The sequence below is a fragment of the Semicossyphus pulcher genome, unplaced genomic scaffold (assembly GCF_022749685.1).
Source record: "Semicossyphus pulcher isolate SPU_LCO1_2020_fin unplaced genomic scaffold, fSemPul1.0.p SCAF_2, whole genome shotgun sequence".
NCBI lineage: Eukaryota > Metazoa > Chordata > Actinopteri > Labriformes > Labridae > Semicossyphus > Semicossyphus pulcher.
In genome coordinates this window covers 18,238,674-18,259,537 of record NW_027211693.1, presented here as the reverse complement: position 1 = coordinate 18,259,537, position 20,864 = coordinate 18,238,674, and the positions used below count along the sequence as shown (strand labels likewise).

The following is a 20,864-nucleotide window of genomic DNA, read 5'->3' as shown; positions in this document are numbered from 1 at the left end:
TCAGTGTATCGTTATGTCACATATCATATGAGTCATGAAAGGATGGTGCAGATGCAAATAGAGAAGGACAACATGATCAAAAGCTCTACTTTTTCTTTAGCAGTAAAAATGACCTGAAACAACGGGATCAAAACGAGTCTGAGACCATACTTAATCCATGACTGTAAACTCTTATGTCAGCCTTTTTATAGTGCTGATCCAAGAAACCTGATTAGCCATCTGGTTTATTTAAGATATCCACAATCTGATTTAAAACGTGCACACCCAGAAGGGAAACGGAGGGCTTTAGGAAGGACAGAGTGTCCCAAAGAGTTCACATTTCAAGTTCCACGTGTGTTCAGTGTTTGACAGGAGAGAAGCAAACAGTAGACATACCTGTGAAAGTAGAGCAGTATCGACAGCATGGTCTGGTCGATGTTGCTGTTGCAGATCCCCTCGTTGAGCAGGAAGCAGGGGTCCCTCACCACAGACTCCAGCGAGTCCTGCCTCATGATGTTGTTCAGCTTGTCCGTGTTCAGGTTCTGGTACATCAGCTGGTTTCGGAGCTGGCGGAAGTGGCTGACGCTGGGGCTGGTGGGGCTTCCTGGCAGGCCACCGGCGAGGCCCTGAGCCGGGCTGCTGCCGGACATGGAGTCATCGCAGCCGTTGGCCAGGTCCAGGCAGCAGCTGCAGCAGTCCAGGCCGATGGGCGAGCGGCAGTCATCGTCAGACATCTCGGAAAAGGACAGGTGGAGGAGAGGGGGAAGATGCCAAGGTGTAGGGATGCCCAGGAAGGGATGAATGAAAGACGAAACAGAGAGACAGGCTGGTCTCAGGTCTCCACTCCGGGGACAGGAGGGCAGAACGGCAGGTTGAGTTCCTCCCTGAGTTGTGCCGTCACGCTGGGCCACTCTCTCTTCTTCTATCCCTGAGTTTCTCCTCCTGCGGCTCGGCTGCGTTTAGCCTTTTGTTCGGGGCCGTCGCTGTGTTGCTACTGTGCCAGGAGACAAAGTGAACGCCTAACACACACACACACACACAGTCAGCCTCACTCGCACCGATTCAGCAGGAGTGCGCTTGAAAGCAAAACCCAGAAGCTGCTTATCACTTTTTTTCCTGCACTTTTTTTTCTTTTTTTGCTTTGGTTGGTTTGTCAAGAGACAGTGGGAGGGAGCGAAAATAAAAGGGAGGAGGGGAGTGAGAGAGAGAGGGTGGGGACACCCCTGTGATTGGTAAAAAGCATCGTTGGTTACATGCACAGGGCCCTCCCCTCTTTTCTCTTTCAGCTCGGCGGTGCACGCACTGTGAGGGGACGGGGAACAGACAGAGAGGGAGTGAGGCTTCAGAGCATGCTCGAAACACGTGCAGCTCGGCCAGCTCCACCCTGCCTGCCATGCTGACAGCACAAGGAGTGGCTGAGAGAGGGAGGCTGCACACACACACACACACACACACACACACACACACACGATAACACTTCTGACTTGCGAATTTGTTAAAAGGAGATGAAACAAACTATTCAGAGCGGCTGTCAGACGCAAGAAGGACATTTTAAAAGCTTTTAAATGAAAGGAAATGTTTCTTTGTGTTGTTGATTTATTTTGTAGTAGTTTAAGATTTTCCTTAAGATGTTTTTGATGAGTTTAAGCATTCTTTGCTCAGGAACGGGCTGTTAAAAAGGTCTGAAGTCAGAAAATAGTTTTTCTTTTAAAGCAACTGTGAGGAGCTTTCATTCTGCGTCACCTTTCGTGACCCCTGTGGACAAAACAGTACAGCTTTTCTCTTTGCTGACCCTGTCCTGTTCATGCATCAGTGGTGTTTTTCGATTACAAATCTTCCCCTGCTTCCTTTAAACTTCTACTCACTGTGACACTTGGCCGGGGAAAATGGAAACAGAGGCTCTTTCCGTGTTGCTTCATCCGGATCCATCAAAGTGGCAGCGGTTGCAGGCATTAAATGTAACCACAGAAAAGTCAACGTTCTTGCCAATGGTTTGGTTTGGTTTTGTTGGTCGTATTAATCAATCTGTCAGCTTTTTTTAATTTAATTTATATAGAGCCAAATCATAACAAAAGTTAGCTCATGACACTTTAGCAAGAGTGGCAAAGAAAACAGGCAGAAACCTCACGCAGAACCAGACTCATGGTGAACAGCAAACTGCTGTGAGCAGACTGGCATAGCAGAAGAAGGTAGGATACAGGGAAAGGCAGAGAGAGAAAGACGGGATATATTGAGGCAACAGTGAGATTCATACAACTAGTTTCAAGCTCCTCACAGTGCCTTTAAGTAACTTTTCATTGTGCATTGGTTAGCGCAGCCTCCTATCAGCAGGGGCCTTTCAGTATATGAGGCCTTTAATGTTCTTGCTATATCCGCCTGGGTTCCCTTCAGGTGCTTTCAACACTCTTAGGAGGATCATGTGACACATGGTTGTCAGGGTGTTAGCCCAGAGTTAGACTACCTATTTACCCCCCCTATGTGAGCTGGGAGAAGCTCCAGCTCCCTGCAATCCTGCACAGGTGAGAGGGCACACATAAGTTAATGAGTGGGAAACAATATAGAAAGCAATGCTTATTGTGTAATGCATTTGTATAATGTAACATATAATGCATATTGGTGTCATTCTGCATGTGCATGTGTGAGAGAGACAGACGTTGTGCTCTCATCATGCATAGTAAACATAATCTTATCAGGCCTCCTTCGTCTTTGTTTACTCGATTTAGTCAATTCTCATATCTGTTCCCACAACAGCGGTCTTTAAAATGAGGTAAGAGCATTCTGTGTTCTTGTCCTCCAGACGACTGTTTCGCAAGCTGTGGTAAATACCGGGACAATGTCATCACAGGCAAACACCAGCAGGAATGCACCGCTGAGCCCCTGACCTCGGACACTGACCAACAAGTGCCCCGCATGCTGTCTGCAGATGGCCCGCCGTGCTAAAACACAACAGCAACATAATTACAACGAGCCGTGTCTTACTCCGAGGCATGCTGCTGTTCCTGCTGCAGTTAAAAAAATGTCACACTACGCATTGTTTGGTAGCAGTGGGATCAATTAAGCAGAGAAAATGACTGACTATTGCTTTATTGAGTGTGTAATGACAGCCTGAGGCAGCGAGCTGCTGCAGTTTGGTCTGTGGAAGGAAGGGATGGAGGCGTGATCGGGTAGAGGCTGCCCTCTGGTGGGAAACTGTTGTTATTGTCTCTAATGTGGAATTATAACACTTTCCTCTATCTCCTTCCTTTTTTCCTAAAAGAAAAACACTTTTCTTAACAGATGTGGGTGAAATATATATTAGGAGTGCATAATCTAAAATTAAGTTGTATTGGTCTATGTGATAGACCTCTAAATGTTAAAGGCTTAGCTTTTTGAGTTGAGTCCTGTGGAGCTAAGGAATAAGATGGTCCAAAAACCTACAACGTAAATACCTGCAACCATTTGAAAGCTGTTCATTGATTACATTCAGGTGTTTCAAGCCAGAATTCAGGAGTTTCTATTAACCATGAGGGCTATTTTTGTACCATTGGACATCAGTTTTAAGGATTTAAGTGGCATTTTACTAACAAAGGAAATCTCTCACCAGCCTTCACTATAAGTGGAATTTTAGCTATGCAAGCAGCTAAAAACACTTCCAGGAAATGTTAAAGACAGGAGTTGGCCTTTTCCTGAAATATTTGTGGAACTGAAAACAGTATTGGACAACAAGGTCAATATTAGGGTTACCATATGAGAAAACAAATGTAATACACTGACCAAAGAGCTTATACAATCAGAATATAACAGTAACTAAATTCATAAATTTATAGAGTTGCATGTTGGTGGGGTTGTGGGGCAAAGTCATTCCTCCTCTGAGCCAGCATCGGAGGTAGTAACAGAGGCGTAACAGAGGCAAAAGGGCATCTGTGTAACCAGCGGAGCCAGCAGGGTGGAACAGCGCCGAGTGAGTATTTGAAGCACGTGCTGTTTGTTTACACCGTTTGCGCACGTTTTGCTTCCACAACACCAGAACGCTGTAAAAACACACACTGGGGCGGCTTTACGCCAGCGTTTTACATGTTTACTCTTATTTGTCTATTTGCACCCTACTCTATTTAATTTCCTCGACAGTCGGAGTACGACTGTTTGCTAGCTTTTTACTTATTTTATTCTACTTCTGTGTTAATTGTTCTGCATTAAAACACCCAAAATTGTATGTGTGAATCATAGATTGTATAAAAAGTTGGACGACATGACAGCTCCTTAAAAGTGAAGCCGAAACATTTCGGGCGCCCCCTGCTGACTGGCTGCAGTATAGGTCATAAAGCCTGCCTCCTCCATGTTAACAGATGAGACATGAGTCAAACTATAAAATCAAAATACACGCCAAATACATTTCTCTCAAACATGGTTTCTGTTATTATAGTAAGTTCTTATCATGCTGATTTATGTCCATGTTTTTCTGATTTTTAATTAGTTATCTGATGCTGTAAAAAGGATGATTGACAGCTCTGTTGATAAATACGGCTCCTGCACCCGATCTTTTCCGGATTAGCAGAGTAGAGGAGGATCAGAGAGAGGAGACGTAACTAAAACAATCACTACAGTCATTGAAGTTTACATATGTGTGAATGTCTGCTTCAGACCAACACAGAGAAGCTGTTCTGCTGTTAAACACACCGGCTTGCGGGATCCTTGCTGTTTTTATCGGTTAGTTAAGTGTGCGTTTGGGTTAGCGGAAGTGGCTACGGCCGCTCCACCTGCCGATCTCTACTGCGCAGACTCTGGCTCCTAATGACGTCACCATCGCAAGATGGCAGCGCCTATAAAGGGGGCTATTTTGGCTTCACTTTCCTACAATGAGAGCAGATGGAGACGCGTCGTCCATCTATATATACAGTCATTGGTGTGAACTGACCTGGCATTAAACCACGATTCTGATTCTGACTGCTCGTGTTTAAGCTAACGGCTCCTGGCTGTAACTTCAGATTTAATGGACTGACATAACAGTGCTATCATTTTTTTATCTTCCCTCTGTCACACATTAAACATAAACACATTAGTTAATGATTAAGTTGTATAAGCAACATATCTATGTCAGACAGCCACTGTAACAGCTCGGGTGGTTGGCAGATAACTGATAACAGGGAACTGAATTCTGAGAAATCTCTGAACAGTTAATATAAATAATGGTTCAACAAGTGCATATGAGACATAGATAAAGGTGAACAAGTGCTTGTTGCAACAATGTCAGTTAAAATGTAACTGCTGTGGAAACATGCCAAGAGTGGTGACTGCCGGTGGGAGGAAAATCCCAGTATGTAGCTGCTGAGATCTGAGGACACGTCAACACGAGGACGGCGTCCATCGGAGAAAGCAACACAAGTGAGTCAGATAATCACACAGGTTGTTCCCACATGAAGCAATCTGTCTACAACACTCAGTAGATATTAAAAGCAAAGGGAGCAGGGAGCCTGAAAGCTATCGACAGCACAGAGCGAGATGTGGTGCAAAATGCTTGAAAGGATCACACCATAAGTGTGCAGCAGCATCATTGTATGATTTTGTGGTTTCATCTTTAAAGGTACACAAATTAATCCGAGCAGATTTCATGAATAATTTATCCAGAATCAAAGTTGCTGGCAGCTACAAATGTGTAACACATATTGGTCTTGGTTCTCTGGTAGCTTTTTTTGGGTGAAGATTTTTGCCTCCAGAAACGCAGCAGCTAAATGATGTGGACGCTCTGTGTAAATTATTAATTTGGGGAGAATTGCCTTTAACAGACAAAACCCCACAGCTGTCTAAACTGGGTCAGGGAAACTAGGATCGGGAACGCTTGTTTCTATTAGTGGCACATTCCTAAATTCAGTCTAAATAACGCTGATAAGTTCAGTCAGGCCACGAGACGCACGGCCACACTCATGTGACCTCTGCAGACAAACAAGTGATAAGGGACATGTGCGGCTGATACTAGAATTTAGATTTATTCTTACGACTCAGCAGACTTGAAGTCGCCAATCAGTCCTGACAGCATTATACAATGTTTCATTGGATCTGTAAGAACCTTCAGTATCACAGCCTGTTTGGGTCTCTATCTAACATCCATCGCAATCAACTAAACAAAGTCAGGAGCCACTGATCAGCATTTACAACAGAAGGACTAAAGTAAAAGGATTACAAATGACAGGGACACACACACACACACACACACACACGCTACACAGCCAATACAGTCATCTCCACGCAGGCCTGAGATACAGATCAATCACCTTCAGGTGTAGGAGCCATGTCAAGCTTTGTGCCCACATCCATCAGACCATCCGTTATGAACAGTTGAATTATTCATTTTAACACCAATCATTTAAAAAAAAAAGTAATATCATTTATTGCACTTTCATTAAGTTTGTATTTATTGTGATTTAAAATGTACCACTGTTGATTGCTCTACGAACGTTGCATGTGATATGTGTGTGTGGTAAATTTTTGCGTATGTGAACTGTACACACAAATGAAGCTCCTAACGGATAAATAATGTTAACTGAAAACTGAATACCATTACTGAGTTTTAAATTACTTATTATTGCAACTTCACGTGACTAAATGGAGCGACGCCAGCGAGCTAGCTCAGGCAGGCAACTCGGACTGCATTGATTTCACACGTAACACGCGTCACTCTCCACAATCACCTGACAAACACTTCCTCTCAAAGTGAGAGTTCGGAGTTTTGGACACCAAGTTGTATGAATACTTGCTAGTAGTGCAGTGGATGTAAAGGATGCAGTCGGAGTTCTGTCCGGTTCCGAACGTAGAATAAGTAGTTTTGGTAAGATGCCAGGGTCATGAAACCAAACTACAGAAACAACACGCAGGTAATGGTGATCCATTTCTAACACAAAATCATCGTCCTAGGATTTCATACTCTGCGCCTTTTTGGCACTTTTTTCTTTTTGAACAATCCGGTATCCACTACGGCTGCGGCAGGCCGGTTTCTCAGGTGACGCGGTGCATCAGTTGTTTCTAAGAGAACACGCTGGAAATTCATTTCATCACTCCTCATATGTCTGCATGTAAAACAAACCTGCGAGGAGTGATGAGGTCGGAGTCTAGACGCCAAACACAAGCTCTGTTCTGCTGCTGCAATAAACGTTTAAGAGTATCACAAGTATCAAAGTCTGACTGAACTTGTGTTCTTAAATGTGCAATCTTTTTTTTGTCCTATTTTTCTCCATCTTTTTAAAAAAGAAAGAAAAAAAAAATTTTGTAGAGGGGGGGGGGGGGGACAGGGGGGAAGAAGGTATTTAATAAGAAGAGAAACATGACCTCTGACCTTGCCCTGAGGACAGAGAGGCACCGGGCCGGATCTGAAGGAGGACAGCTGGATGTGGGCAGAGTTTTGTATTTGTTTTTTTGTTTTTTTGTTTTTTTCCTCTGTTCCCATTACCTCTCTCCTGTCTCCCCCCTCTCTCTACTGTGGTTTTTATGCTGTTGTCTGCTTAAGGAGAGGGGTCAGGCAAGGATCCTAACCCAGTCCAGTACCCCAAGTACGTCCCCCGGCCCCAAATGTGCAATCTTTAAGTATTCCGTTTAATTTAGGGGCAATGAAGGCTAACATGGAAACAAATATCGACTCTATAGGGAGAGCTTGAGCATGTAGGAAGTTATAAAAACTAGTTTTTTTCTCGTCATTAAAATTAGTGGCCCTTTAAGGATCCATCTTTTAAAAAAAAAGAAAAAAAGGAGGAGAAACGACTTTAACAGACAAGGCAAGAATACACAGAGGTACTCTCTAACAGCTAAATAAAGTCCTTTTTCTTAATGCACTGAAAGTGACTGTAAGTATTTGTAACATTATGTCCTTTCACACTGCCATGCCAAATTCAGGGCACCATTTCCTCTGCCTGAAGTGTTTACAGGAACGACAAGCAGCTTTCCCAGAGTGGTCACTTTGAAAATAACAACATGTTTGAGTTGGCACTGAGGTGGACCAGGTGAGCTCACACCTTCAGTCTGCAGCGCAGGGACAAAGTTGTATTTGGTTCATTTCCCAGTATAAGGTCACTTAGACCTGAAGTTATTGATGGCCTGTTTATTGGAAGGAGTCTTAATGGGCTGTCAGTGAGCATGTCTGGCAAACCAGATTTATGTCCATCATTATTTTAGCCTAATGTGATGGATTTCTCTGTACGCTTTCCTTCTCCTTGTGTCCTTACATGTGCAGTAAAAACACTGTTATGGAAACAGTTGGTCGCACATGTATTGATTTTTGATTACTTAGTAAGCCAAACATTATGAAACTTTCTGTGGGTTGCATTAGTGGGTGAGGAGGTACTGGGGGACTGTCCAGGCTGCCTGTGTAAAAACAGAAACCTAACTTGTATGTTAAAGGGGTCGTATCTTCTGAATGGATATTCTCATGTTTTGCATGTTTGCAATGTTTCACATTTGTGGGTGTTTATTGTTCACAGTGGAAAAAGTGAAAACTGCATAATTCCGTGTCTTTGCAGAATCACATTTTTAAAAAGCCAAAATGGGCCGTGCAGAACAGCTGCAGGTTTCTACATAGAGCTTTGCTTTCGCTGAAACCGACCAATCATCATTCAGCATCATTCACCTCAGGCTGCCTTCTTGCACTAGCTTGTAGTCAAGTCGTTGTCAAGATTTCAGCTTACCATTCCAATACCTCCTGGCGATTCTGGCTCGTATATATAAGGATGAATAACCGATCCTATCCCATCCGGGGTGGTGGAGGCAAAGCGTTTCCAGCAGCAGCAGCAGCGGTGTGAGCAGCGTTAGAGTAGCAAGGATGAGTGAGAAGGAAGTTGAAGAAATGGACCAACTTGTTGTGAAAAGTGGCTGTGATTGGTGCGGTATTGATTAGCAATGACTATTCAATCAGCCGGCTATCAGCTGATTACAGCTGGAGCGTATGACTCCGTGTTGCTGCTGCTCACCTCTTCCTGGTATCTCCTCAGAGGGGGCGGAGTCAAAAGAGTCAGGCAGGTCTGAGCAGCTGCTTAAGAGCTCCTGGAGTGAACCATTAGGAATGAGGGGGGTTCTGGGCCCACATATATGGTCTTGTCTATTTGATTACCTCCAGCAGGAAGGGTATATACATTTCATTAAGCGAAGATACTTTTTTATGATTCATTTCTTACCATCATTATTAATATTTCTCTTATTTTGTTTTTTTCTTTTTATATATGTATATATTTAATAAGTGAAAGTTTAGATCCCGGTCCAAACTCCACACCAGTAGGTGGCGGTAATGCATCAAAACGATGTTTGCCAACCACAATAAAAATATGTTTGGTGTTGGTCACTCATGGTGTCTGAAAACCATACACACTTGGGAAACTTAAAGCCATGGCTGGACAAGCAGAAAACAACTTTAAGTAAGTTATATTGACATTGTTCCCAACTTTATTGTTACAGGCAAGACTTCCCTGGCATTGCTGTTTTTTAGATGTCAAGACAAAGGCAACATTACTATTGCAGTAACATACCACACGCAGCACAAAGTTTTGCTGCAGGTTAGGCGATACTAGAGTCCTTCAAAGAACACGAAGGCCAGGTCCACTTGGAATCAAACATTTCCTGGTTTATTATCCGAATTTCGCCCTTAAACAGGAGACAAATACCTGTGAGAACTGACTTTATATCCACCCAACATTGTTGTAATCTCTCTGTTGCTCTTTAAGTTGTTTGGTTGACATACTTCATTTGATATATTGCAGGTTTTATGTGACCAAATACTTGGAAAATTAGACACTTTTTGTAGTATTTAATATGACTTAACAAGCCTCACAAACTGATCAAACACACAGTGGATTACTCTGAGATTTGAAAAGAAAACTGCTTTTATTTCCACCAAATTCAGGCCGTAAAAGAGCTGGTCTATGCTGACATGCTCTCACTGGCAGATTCCAGAGAATCCAGTCCTTTTACACAACATGACAGACCAAAGGTGGTGCAGACAGCAGGTCATGAGGTCCAGCAGCAGATGTACACAGCTGCGTGCTGTACGGGGACTGAAATTCTCACACATTGTTGTGAGGCATATCCTCAACATGGCTGTGTGAACTGATCACACCGATCTGTCACTGAAGAGACGAGGATGGAGGAGTTGTGTGAGTGGAAACAGGTGGGGATGTCTTGAGGCCACTGTAAACTGGGTCACCGGCCTTAAATGCTCCCACAGAGTTCATCTGTAAACCTGAGAGGATATCCTGGACTGGATTTGACCTCTTCCTGTTGTATCCGAATGTCTTTATTGAAGACATTTGTCAGTAATAACCTCAATATAAAGACAGGACTGTCACCAATCAGCAAAGAAATGTGATAACCTTCAGAATAAATGCGTTTCTTTTTTGTTTGCTCTGCTAGGAATCAGAAAGATGATGTCCACATGTGTCCGGCTGTGTACAGAACACCGTAACCTTCAAACTATTTATAAGATGAACTTTGATTTGTTCTTATTAGCGTTATCTTATCACTGGTATTTGCATTAGATTTTCTTTATCGATCCAGCCGTACATTTATTACAAATGTTGCTCAATCGTCTGTCCAAAGTCGCTCCGATACTGCCCCTCTTTGGCGAGCCGCTGACACAGCACTGATGATCTGTGTGGGGAGAGACGACAGCAGTGTCCACGCAGGTTATCGAGGTTTGTTTGTCACATTTGGAATAAAGTAGATAAGGGATATAGAATAAATATTTAAAGGGGCTGTCACATGAGGTGAAAGGCTGGGCATCATTCAGTTTATATGCACAGAAGGTTATATGATATGAAGCCTCTAGTTGCTGGGTCTCTATTTGGTATTCAGCAGGACAAACATACAGCAAACATAACCCTTAGTGATGCTCTGTATGGGTTTTTGCTGGCTGTGGTCTCACAGCTAGAAGGTTCGAATCCTGATTCAGAAAAAGTGGGCCTTTCTGTGTAGTGTTAAGGGTTCCCTCCGGGTGCTCCAGCCTCCTCCCACAGTCCGAAGACATGCTCGTTAGGTTCATGGTGACTCTAAATTGGCCGTAGGTGTGAGTGTGAGAGTGAAAGTCTCTGTGTGTCAGCCCTGTGATTGATCGGCGATCAGTCCAGGGTGTACCCGGCCTCTCGCCCAATGAAAGCTGGGATCGGCTCCAGCCCCCCGCGACCCTGAGCAGGATAAGCGGTATAAATAATGGATGGGTTATTTTTTCAGTGTTGGAGTAATGCTGATGTACGGCCACTAGAGGGCAGTGAAAGCAAACAGAAGATTCTTACACCTCCGTATCACACACACACACACACAGAGCTACAGCTGCATAAGAGGCTGCAGTCTGCCTACTAAGTTGTATCTGTATGTGGCGGGGTGAGTGCTGTGTTTGTGTGCGATGGTGGAGATGTTGGTTGTGGCGCTGCAGCTTGATTACACCTACGTATTTCTGTAATGTAGTTTTTCCTGCTGCACATCCAAATATGACGAAAATGACAAAGTAAATGTAATTTTAATTTGGTAAGTTTGTTGTGTTTGTTGCCGCATACTAAAATATGTAATCTATTTAATTAATTAGCATTTGTTTTCCAGTGTTCGAACAAGCCGAACAGATGAAAGGCATTATGCATTCATGCACAGCGTCTCTTTGACAGACGCTGTCATGCTGGGAGAGTAACCCGAACATGCACAAAATGTTCTCATTGCGATATAAATATTTCATCAAAATTCAAATTAACAGCTCTGAAAAGTGACATGTTTCCAGTCAGACAGGCTGTTCTGTAAACATCTACATCAGAATAACTGCTGTTTCCTAATAAAGCACGAGTGTGGCGACACTTTGTACTTAAGTTTTCCAGAGTGTAGAGCCTCTCCTTCACACCGAGGCTATCATACAGCATCATTCCTCCGCCGCTCCTCTCCTATGTTCATTTGATCCTCCGCCTCAGGCTTCTGATTGGCCCGAGACTCCAGGGCCAGAGAGGCTCAAATCCTCCCATTGGCTGGGGAGATACGGCGCATAATTCCTAAGCCTCTCTCACCCTCTGAGGATTAAATTTGCTGTCCACTCATCTTTAAGAAGTTTGCCCCCGCTGCTCAGGCTCGGATTGTTGGAAAAGTAAAACTCTTTACAGGCAATCTCTCATCACAGGAACACACGGCGCTGAACCGAGTGTCGAGCATTAGTTTCGCTGAAGGAGATTCAGGCCATGAGTTAAGCCCGGGAAGTAATTACCGATGTCAGGAAACAGAGGTCTGAGCTCTCTTCCCTTCCAGTGTCAAGGCTCGCGCTCAGGCACTCGCGCACTTTCTCCCCATTCAACTTTAATATATATGATTTCACTCTTTCCTATTTTTCTTTAACATATTTTCCGCCCTGCCTCAGTGCGTCTTCCTGGCTAAGGAAACCCGTATTGACTCAGTGTCCATGCCAGTGCCTCTCAGCGGTAAGACTTGGAAACATTCAGCTGATCCTTCTCTCTGTGTTAAAACATGTTCACCAAAACATGTGCAGGATTTATATAAAGAAAGAAAACACAAGAGGAATTGCTGATGTAACTGATGAACTGTGTAATATGCTTCATATTTAGACCCTAGCCTGGATGGCTTATGATATTTGAGATGCCAAAACTGTAGAGAACCGGATTTCAATTCTGGCAAAGAAAATCGCCAAAAGAATCCCAAAAAATCCCAGAGTATTTTAGTGTTCCCGTCTCTGTTTCCCTTGTCCCTGCACCCTTTGAAGTCCTGCTACCTTGACTTGTATGCCTGATCTCTCCAAACGGATCAGAGCTGAGCAGCCGAGGTATTTTCCACAGCAGCTTTCAGATATTCCTTCGAACAATCTCCCAGTAAAGGCGTTTTATCCCACGAGATTCTCGAAATCTTCTGGGAAACATTTCAACTGAATAGGAATTTGTGTTGCAGCCTACGTCACGGTAATTGGTAATGTGCTTGACACTAAAAGAGGTATTTTTGTTTGATATGTGGGGGGAAGAAAGGAAGCATGGAAGATTAATCTTGCTGCTGATGCTGAATTTCTAATTTTGCTCCTTAAAGTCGGAGCTGCACACTCCACTCACTTCTCTCACCTCTGTAACTTCAAAGTGTCTTTAATTCCGATCATGAAAGTTTCATTAATATGCAGAAAAACACACGGCGAGGCCCAACACGATCATATGGCCTCAGGTGTTTCTTAAAATAAAATCAGAGGTGTTGATTAATGCGAAAACACTTGAACCACATCCATATCGACACGCGCGCTGTAATCACCCAGCTGTGCCTCAGTGCCAGGACGAGCCTGTGCTCCAAACATGGCACGAAATGGAGCAAAATGCTAATAGCGATCAATGAAGTATTGATTATCTTTAATGGAAGCAAAGTAAATGAAACGGACGCAGCTAAAAGCATGCAGTGGAGGGTCAGCCATATTTTGAAGCCGGAAGTACCGGACATCTGATCTGTGTTTTTATCTGCTGCTTTTCAGTCCACACACAGCAGACACACGACCCTTCAACAGCCTGTGACGGCCGTCCGGCTTTGTGTTTCCTTGTGTCTGGTTCTTTCCTGTCTGTGTTGCAGGTCCCTATAGGCCTATAGACCTGGCCAGTCTCTCTAGGTGCTTTTAAGGCCTGGGCCTTCCCCGTGTGTGGCTCCCTATCATCATCGCTCTCCATGCTCCGGGGACCATGTTATTGTTTGGTTGGCTTCGGCCATCTTTGTAGTTTTGTTTCACACCATACAACACTTTACACACACTCACGCACCCATCAGCAGACACCCTGATAACCCTGATTAACACACGCCATAACCTTTGTATTTAAAGATTTAATCTCAAAGATTTTCATGTAAATAAATGTCTGTTAAGTCTCTATCTATCGCTGAATGAGGTAACACAACGGTGGCCCACTGATGAAAGCCTGCATTTGCAGTATTACAGACTGGGTGTCTGTGGCGACTTTCACAGAAGAAATCACAAGCAGCGCCCAGTTAGTGACGTGTTTTCCATCACCCAGCAGTGGTTGGTCTGCCAGAGAGGGTAGGCGGAGCTAAGCGGCTGCTTTTCCGGTCTCTGCAAGTGTTGCGAGTAAACAGTAATCTACTATGGCTGAACAAACAAAGAAAAGATCGATGACTACAGATACAACTTCAAAAATAAGTGAAAATCGCTTGACGCTCAGATGAAGGCAAACTCCCGCAATTACCGTTTATCGCCATAGGTGCCGCCAAAGAGAATAAAACTGAGACCTTCTAGATTATATCTTTAAATTAATATTTATGCGATAAACATTTACATCATTAAGTTAAAAAAAACGTGTATTTCCTCCTTTTGTCATGGCTCACGAGCCGGGTCATAAGAAGCCACACACAAAAAACTTCAATATGTCATAAATTAAATATGTATATGCTGTGGCATTAGACATGTGTTTTTTTATTTGTGTTTTTATAAAAGGTTAGCCAACAAATGGTGATGTAGGCAAGGAGGGAATACATGTGAATGAGGTTGAATCAGTTGTTTAAGCAGCTAAATCTTTGGTTAACGTTTAGGTACACTGTAAAAATAATTGGGTTAAGATTTCATGTTTAGTCATGGTCTCAAAAGACAGTCTGTATAAGTCGGTCACTGGAGTAGAGGACTAATCCGCCCCCCACCCGTGTGGCTGGAGCACTCTCCCTGATTGACCAGCCTTAGTGGTCTATTTTTAAGAGGAGGCTTCTCCTGCCCTCTTTCCTCCGTCTGCATCAGCATTGATCGTTCCTTGCCTGGCTTTTAAAGTCCACCTCCTCTTGGTTAATCACAGCACGGCCCCCCGCTGGAGCATTAGAACAATGGAAATGCTTATTTACAATTATTTTTGTGCAAGAGTGATGAGGGAGAAGTGGCTAAAAATGGGTTTAAAAACAATCCGGACGAGGTGAAGCGGCCGCTCGTGCCCTGTTGTGACAGTTTAGTGACTGATTGACGCGGCTGATGAATGCGTGTTTGTTTGCTCCGCGGGCTAGTGGTGGCACTCAGCGTTTGTTTGGCCGGTCAGAGAGGATGTCTGTCCTCAGTGGACACGCACACACAAGTTCACTCTTACCTTTTAGGCCATAAAACTGGTGACGCATGAACATTTAAGAGTAATTAAGGCATGAAGCATTTGGTTCAAGTGACTAAGCCCCTCACAGTGGAAGTACTTATCCCGTGTTAGCAGCGATGTCGACTTAGCCACATTCTCTGACTCAAGCAATTAAGGATATTTCTTGCGTTCTTACAAAAAAAGAACCTGCCGTGAGTAATCCCCTCAAGCCCGTCGCTAACCACGCTGCAAAGTTGTATCTAACATGACAGGATAAAAAGAAGCAGAACACAGCGCTGCAGCTACCGGGCCCTGTCAATCACTGCTAATTAAATCCCATCGCTTTTTCCACAGAGAGGTCCTTATCTCTTTTTTTGGACCAACACCATTAGACCACACATTAGGTGGCCACAAGTCCATCCACTCGCACAGTCACACAGTCACGCTGCAGTTTCAAAGGGAATCTCCGCAGTGAATTGATTTCGTTTTGGGATGTTTCTCGTGTGCTTTGTTGTCTCTGAATGAATTCTCAGGTCAGTTACAGAGAAGGATCAGCCTGTGTGTGGCTCTTTTTAGAAGAACAATGCTTTGTATTATTTCTCTGCATTCTAAATGTTTGTGTGTGTGTGTGTGTGTGTGTGGGTTGTATTTGAACATGAGTGTGTGAGGGAATTCTCATAAGGCAATTCTTCTGAAGATCTTGTTTCATCTTACAGTAGTAGTAGTGGTGGTAGTAGAACTTAATTAAAGAGATAGATCAGTTTGTTTGAAGTGGGGTTGTATGAGATACTTATCACTGTACTACATCCAGTGGATGCCGGTCAGCCCAGCCCTGGTGTTCAGGCTATATGCCGCTGTTGTTAGGGTCAATTCCACCTGTAATTTATCCACTTATAAGGACGTCTCACCTAAAAATCAATAGTGGCATTGATTGTACGCTATATTTATATAATTCACCGCGATTCACTTTTCAGTAAGAACGGCTCTTTATTTACTTATTACTTTGTGTGGACCGCAACACATATGTGTTACTATGCCTGCACCGCGCGGTGTCGGATCAGTTGTTTGTGTCAGCGGTTTGTAGAAGAGAAGACAAACTAAAGAAAATACATTACTATGGAAATGACAAAAAAATAAAGAGGACAAACCCCATCCCTTCAAATCACAGAGGTTACATATAAATGAAAATATATTTAAATGACAAATAAAATCAAAAGTAAAAAAAAACTTCTGACCATAAGGTGTAGGCTAAGCCCCTGGTTCTCAAAGTGGGTCGTGGTTGTTTGCTTGAAAAAAAAGTATTTTGCTGTGCTTTTATTGTGAAGGACATGGGTATCCTCTGACGTGTGTACAGTAGTGCACTGATTGGTTAAACAACAGTTACATTCTTGAAACTTGATGAGCCCTGCAGTGGTTGCATTTATATCGCACTGCTGCCTGCTTGTCATTTTGGTTGACTTGTTGTGTTTTGTGATGTAGACATGCTGGGATGTTTGGTTCTGTCTCAGGTCCAAACTGCACAGATTTTAATTAAATCAGTTTGACTGGTTGAAACATTTAGGTCACGATTCGTCATCAAGGAGGTGGTGTGTCCTGAGGCTAGACCAGTTGAGAACCACTGGGCTGAGCAATAAGGTGAATATAATACATATAATTATAATGATGCTTCTTTTGGGCAGTAAATTCGGCAAAAACAGAAATGTGAGTACTTGCCAAGGAACGTGTGAGGAACAAATCAGGAACGACTGGATGATTAATGAATCATTAATGAGTTCCTCCATCCTTTCACTAAGTATGAGCGTCACAACATAACAGAATAGCAGATACAATAATGAGACATGTGGTTATGATAAGTTAATCCAGATATCATGATTTTTAATGAGTTATTAAGCAAGCTGCAGAGCAACACACACCAGTAACCACCCATTCATTTCTGTACTGTAAAGTGTAACCCTATATTCTGTCTTGGTCTTTATGAGTGATCAGATAATAAAACTTCTAGTATTAATAATAATAAATAGCAACTGTTACAGGAAAGACTCCTTTAATGAAAACTGAAACTTGAGTCTCTTCTCTGAGCACTGTGGCTTCCTAATCAAATCCCGCCGCAGATAATTCACTTCCGTTTGTATTTCAGTAAGTGACTTTGGAGAAGAAATATCTTGACGGGAAAGACCAGCTTTATTGTGCTCTTTGGAGTGATGGAGTTTGTCTGTGGGTATGAGAGGACGAGCCTTAACTACATTCATTCATCAAAACCAGTGTGTCAAAATGTCTCAGAGTCGAGACACATGAGCATCGTTTCCAATAAGTAGTTCAGTTTTCAGTAAACTCTCAGATCCCAGCAGAGTACGGTCTGCATGCTGATAGATGTCAGAAACAAATTCTACACTTCCCAAGGATGAGGTTGAAATTTAAACACACTGCATGCATTATGTAGTATGTAAGATTCTCACCTCATGTTTTCTTGTGACTCAAGGACAACTGTTTTTATACTTTCTTTGCATTTGAAAACAACTCCATCATGTTTTACATCCCTACAGAAGTTCCCAGGATTTCCATACACTGCGAGTTAAACACACCTTTGAAATGTAATATCGCCTCAGAGGAGCCAAAGGACCTTTGAAAGTATCCCAAGTGTCTAACAGTGTGAAAACTTCCTCACCTCTCACCTCTCTCCCTGTGTGGCTCGCCTGCTACCATGCTAACTTTAGCAACAAAAAGCAGGGGTGTACATTTCCACAAATGCCACACGGGTGGGGGTTACGAGGCTGTATGAGGTTTACGGTGCCGGTGGGGTTGGGTGACTGAGAGGTCAAAGGTCAAGACAATGGTGACAGATTCCCAACTGTGATACTGTGTGTGGGTTAGTCGTCATAAGAGGGAAATAAAGTGCAGCTTCTTAGAAAGCAGGGCAATAATAGAGTTTAATGTGGTGCATGATGGTGCATTCTGAGTGTCAGAGCATGCACGGGTTTTCTCTGGGCCTGTGTGTGTGTACATATGGAGGAAGTGAAGTGCTGCTGGGTCACACAGTGTGACAGAGAAACTATTCGAGGCCTCTGCCTTTGATGTTTGTCCAACACAGCGGGATCTTGTTCTGTGGACGCTGGGTTGCTGGTGGTGAGTGGCAAACAACATTTCAGTGCAGCCCTCTTTTTCCCACCATATTCACAGTGACGTTGGCAAAAAATGATCTGATCTTTGTTTTGTTTACGCACTGATTTTTAAAAAGGTAATGCTTAGTAATATCTTTAAAACGTTTTCATTTCATCTCCTTTAATGTGGATTTGCTCCAGTGTTTGATCAGTCTTAAGATGTTTTTCTCTTTCGTCCAATTCCCCAGGCTTGCTGATTTTGTCTCTCCCCAAAGACTGACAGTTCGTGAGATTGTTTGGGAACCATGACAACGAGCGGCCGTGACCCTCGGGTTTGGGCGGTGAGAGACGGTCTCCTCTGGAAGGGGTCATTAAGAGCCTGTCAGTCCGCAAAGTGGAAACGCTGTGTGGAAACAAAAGGGGGGAGTTAGAGCTAATGTGCTGTCGCTTTGTACCTACCTGTTGGAGGTCTCACATCCAAACCATCAACAACCAGGCTCCTTTCCAGCACTGAGTGTAACACTGCGCTGCAGCAGAGACTGTTTAAGCCCTCGTACACACTGTAGCTTTCGCACGCCTGTTATCCCTGGCAGCACTTTCTGGATGTATTGATAACCTATAAACTCTGCGCTTCACTGGAAAGAACAGAGTACATTTTCCCACTTCTCTTTCCTTTCCCAACACTGTCATCTTAATGGCATGACACCTAAAAGCTCACAGATTTTACATTAGATAATGTTCCTTTTCCATTAGTGCACACTCTAATGTAAATCGATTAAATAGGTTTGAAAAAGCAGGTTTCCGTGAATTGTATTTTCAGTTTTTTCCCAGTAAAATATGTTGGTTTTGAGGAGGATGCTTCGTTTGAGAGAAATATCAGAGAGACACTCACAGTAGAAGTCAAGGCTGATCATGAATCAAGCAGCATAGAACTACACACACTTTACCTGTCAGATTAGGTTGTATGAAGTGGCAAGAGTGCTGTCTAAAGTGTTACAGTTAAGGTTATATTGATGTCTTTACTTTGCTTTTTGACGCCGATTTACTGCTTTAATATTCCATCAGAGAGGATGCTTCTCAGGCAGAGATTATTGTTTATCTTCACCAAAAGTACCATCATCCTTTTCACAAATACAACATGAGTTTTATATCCACCTTTGAGATCATGTGGATGAGTCAGAAGCATGGCAAACACTCGTATCTGATGTTTGATATCATTCATGTTTCAATTCTTCCCAGGAGAGAAAATTCTGTACTTCTATATGATAAAAAAAAGTTTGTAAATTGGTCGGCAGACTCATCCATCTATTATGTAACAGCATGCCCTAAAGACAGTATGACGTGTTGAAATATAAGATTACATTGATTACATTGATTACATTGGGGGGGGTTGTGCTAATTTCAAGCTTCATATTTCACTCTATGATACCTGTGGAGTAGCTTAGCATAATTAACAGTCTCAACTCCTTATGTTTCTCACACTGGTGCTCTGTGCAGGCCCTCATACAGCCTCTGCCTGAGACGACTCAGTCAGCTCTGTCCCTTTAAGAAACCCCGCCCCTAAAAGCTCACTTTCTTCTGATTGGCCAGCTCTCTGAAGCCTGCTGAGAAAAAACCGTGTGAAACCTGGCGTTCACAGCAGCCTGCAGACTGCGACGTTTTTAGCAGGGGATTACTCCAACATACTTTTACCTACAGATTTGAAACTTCCCCCACGTTTAGTCTGGACATCCAACTTTGTAACATTATATCTTAAATGTGAAACAGCATAATACCCCCTCTTTAATGTAGTTGTTTACAGAGGCACTAATCTGAAGTGATCTTTTTTTAATCAGGAAAATCACCTCCTTTCCTTCACTTTCTCTTAACCGCCTCCACTTCTTTCCCTCTGTCTCTCTTAATTTGGGCTCCACTATCGAGCTGTCAGCCTGTCACAACTTCCTGGCGTCTTTGCCCCTATCTGATTCCCTCTCACCGCGCGCCAAAGCCTTTAAATCCTTTAAATCCTTCCCAATTCAATTTGAGGATGGCGGCACTGCCTTGTGGGCCGCTGCCGACCCGGACTCTGCCTCAGACGGGGGCCCCAGATAATCACAGACCCCTCCAGGTTTCCTAATCTGCCGATGCTTGCCGGGCAGGCAGGAGCAGATGCTTAGATATTCTGTTGAACCCTGCTGTGACATGGGACCACCGCCTCAGGCCTGTGCAGCTGGGTAAAGTTTTATCCTGCCTGCATGAGGCAACCATCAGGTGCCTCTACGGAGCGATGGACTGGGACATTTAATCAGTTTGGGAATTAAATGGGACCACGATAGCCGATACCCACTGATACAGCCAGCTGGCTTTCATTCTTCTGGTGTAAACAAAACACTCCCAGCTTACTTTTAGAACTTTTGGTACACAGGGATTTGGCTGTGTGTTATCCTGAAATAAACCCTCACCGACACAAGGAAGGAATCTAAATCAGCAGGTACATGGGAGATGTTTTGATATCTATTTTAATGTTCCATATTGGATACAAGGATAAAACACAGGGGAGGTTTGAAAGTCCTCATGTGGAATAGGCACACACCAAAATCGACTTGAAATAAAATTCAACCACTGCTCATGCCTTCCCTCCATGGCTGCTGAATAAAACAGCTAAATCACCATTTCAATTTTCTCTTTTGCCTCCAAGGTCAAAGAATAAAATGTCAATCTTGTTCTATCCTCGCTCGCATGCAAAATCTCGCCTCCATCTTCACCCGTTTTCCATCTTTCAAGAGAAAGAAGA

General features: G+C 43.4%; 1 protein-coding gene across 1 annotated transcript in view; it reads right to left on the bottom strand.

The window, feature by feature from the left end:
- Window positions 1-1,038, bottom strand: part of tsc22d3 (TSC22 domain family, member 3) — a 33,683-nt gene extending 32,645 nt beyond the window's left edge. Inside the window, exon 1 of the mRNA XM_069670403.1 lies at window positions 376-1,038. Coding sequence (XP_069526504.1) covers window positions 376-713 — 338 coding nt within the window. The 5' untranslated portion in view covers window positions 714-1,038. The remainder of the gene's footprint in view (window positions 1-375) is intronic.
- Window positions 1,039-20,864: the final 19,826 nt, after the last annotated feature.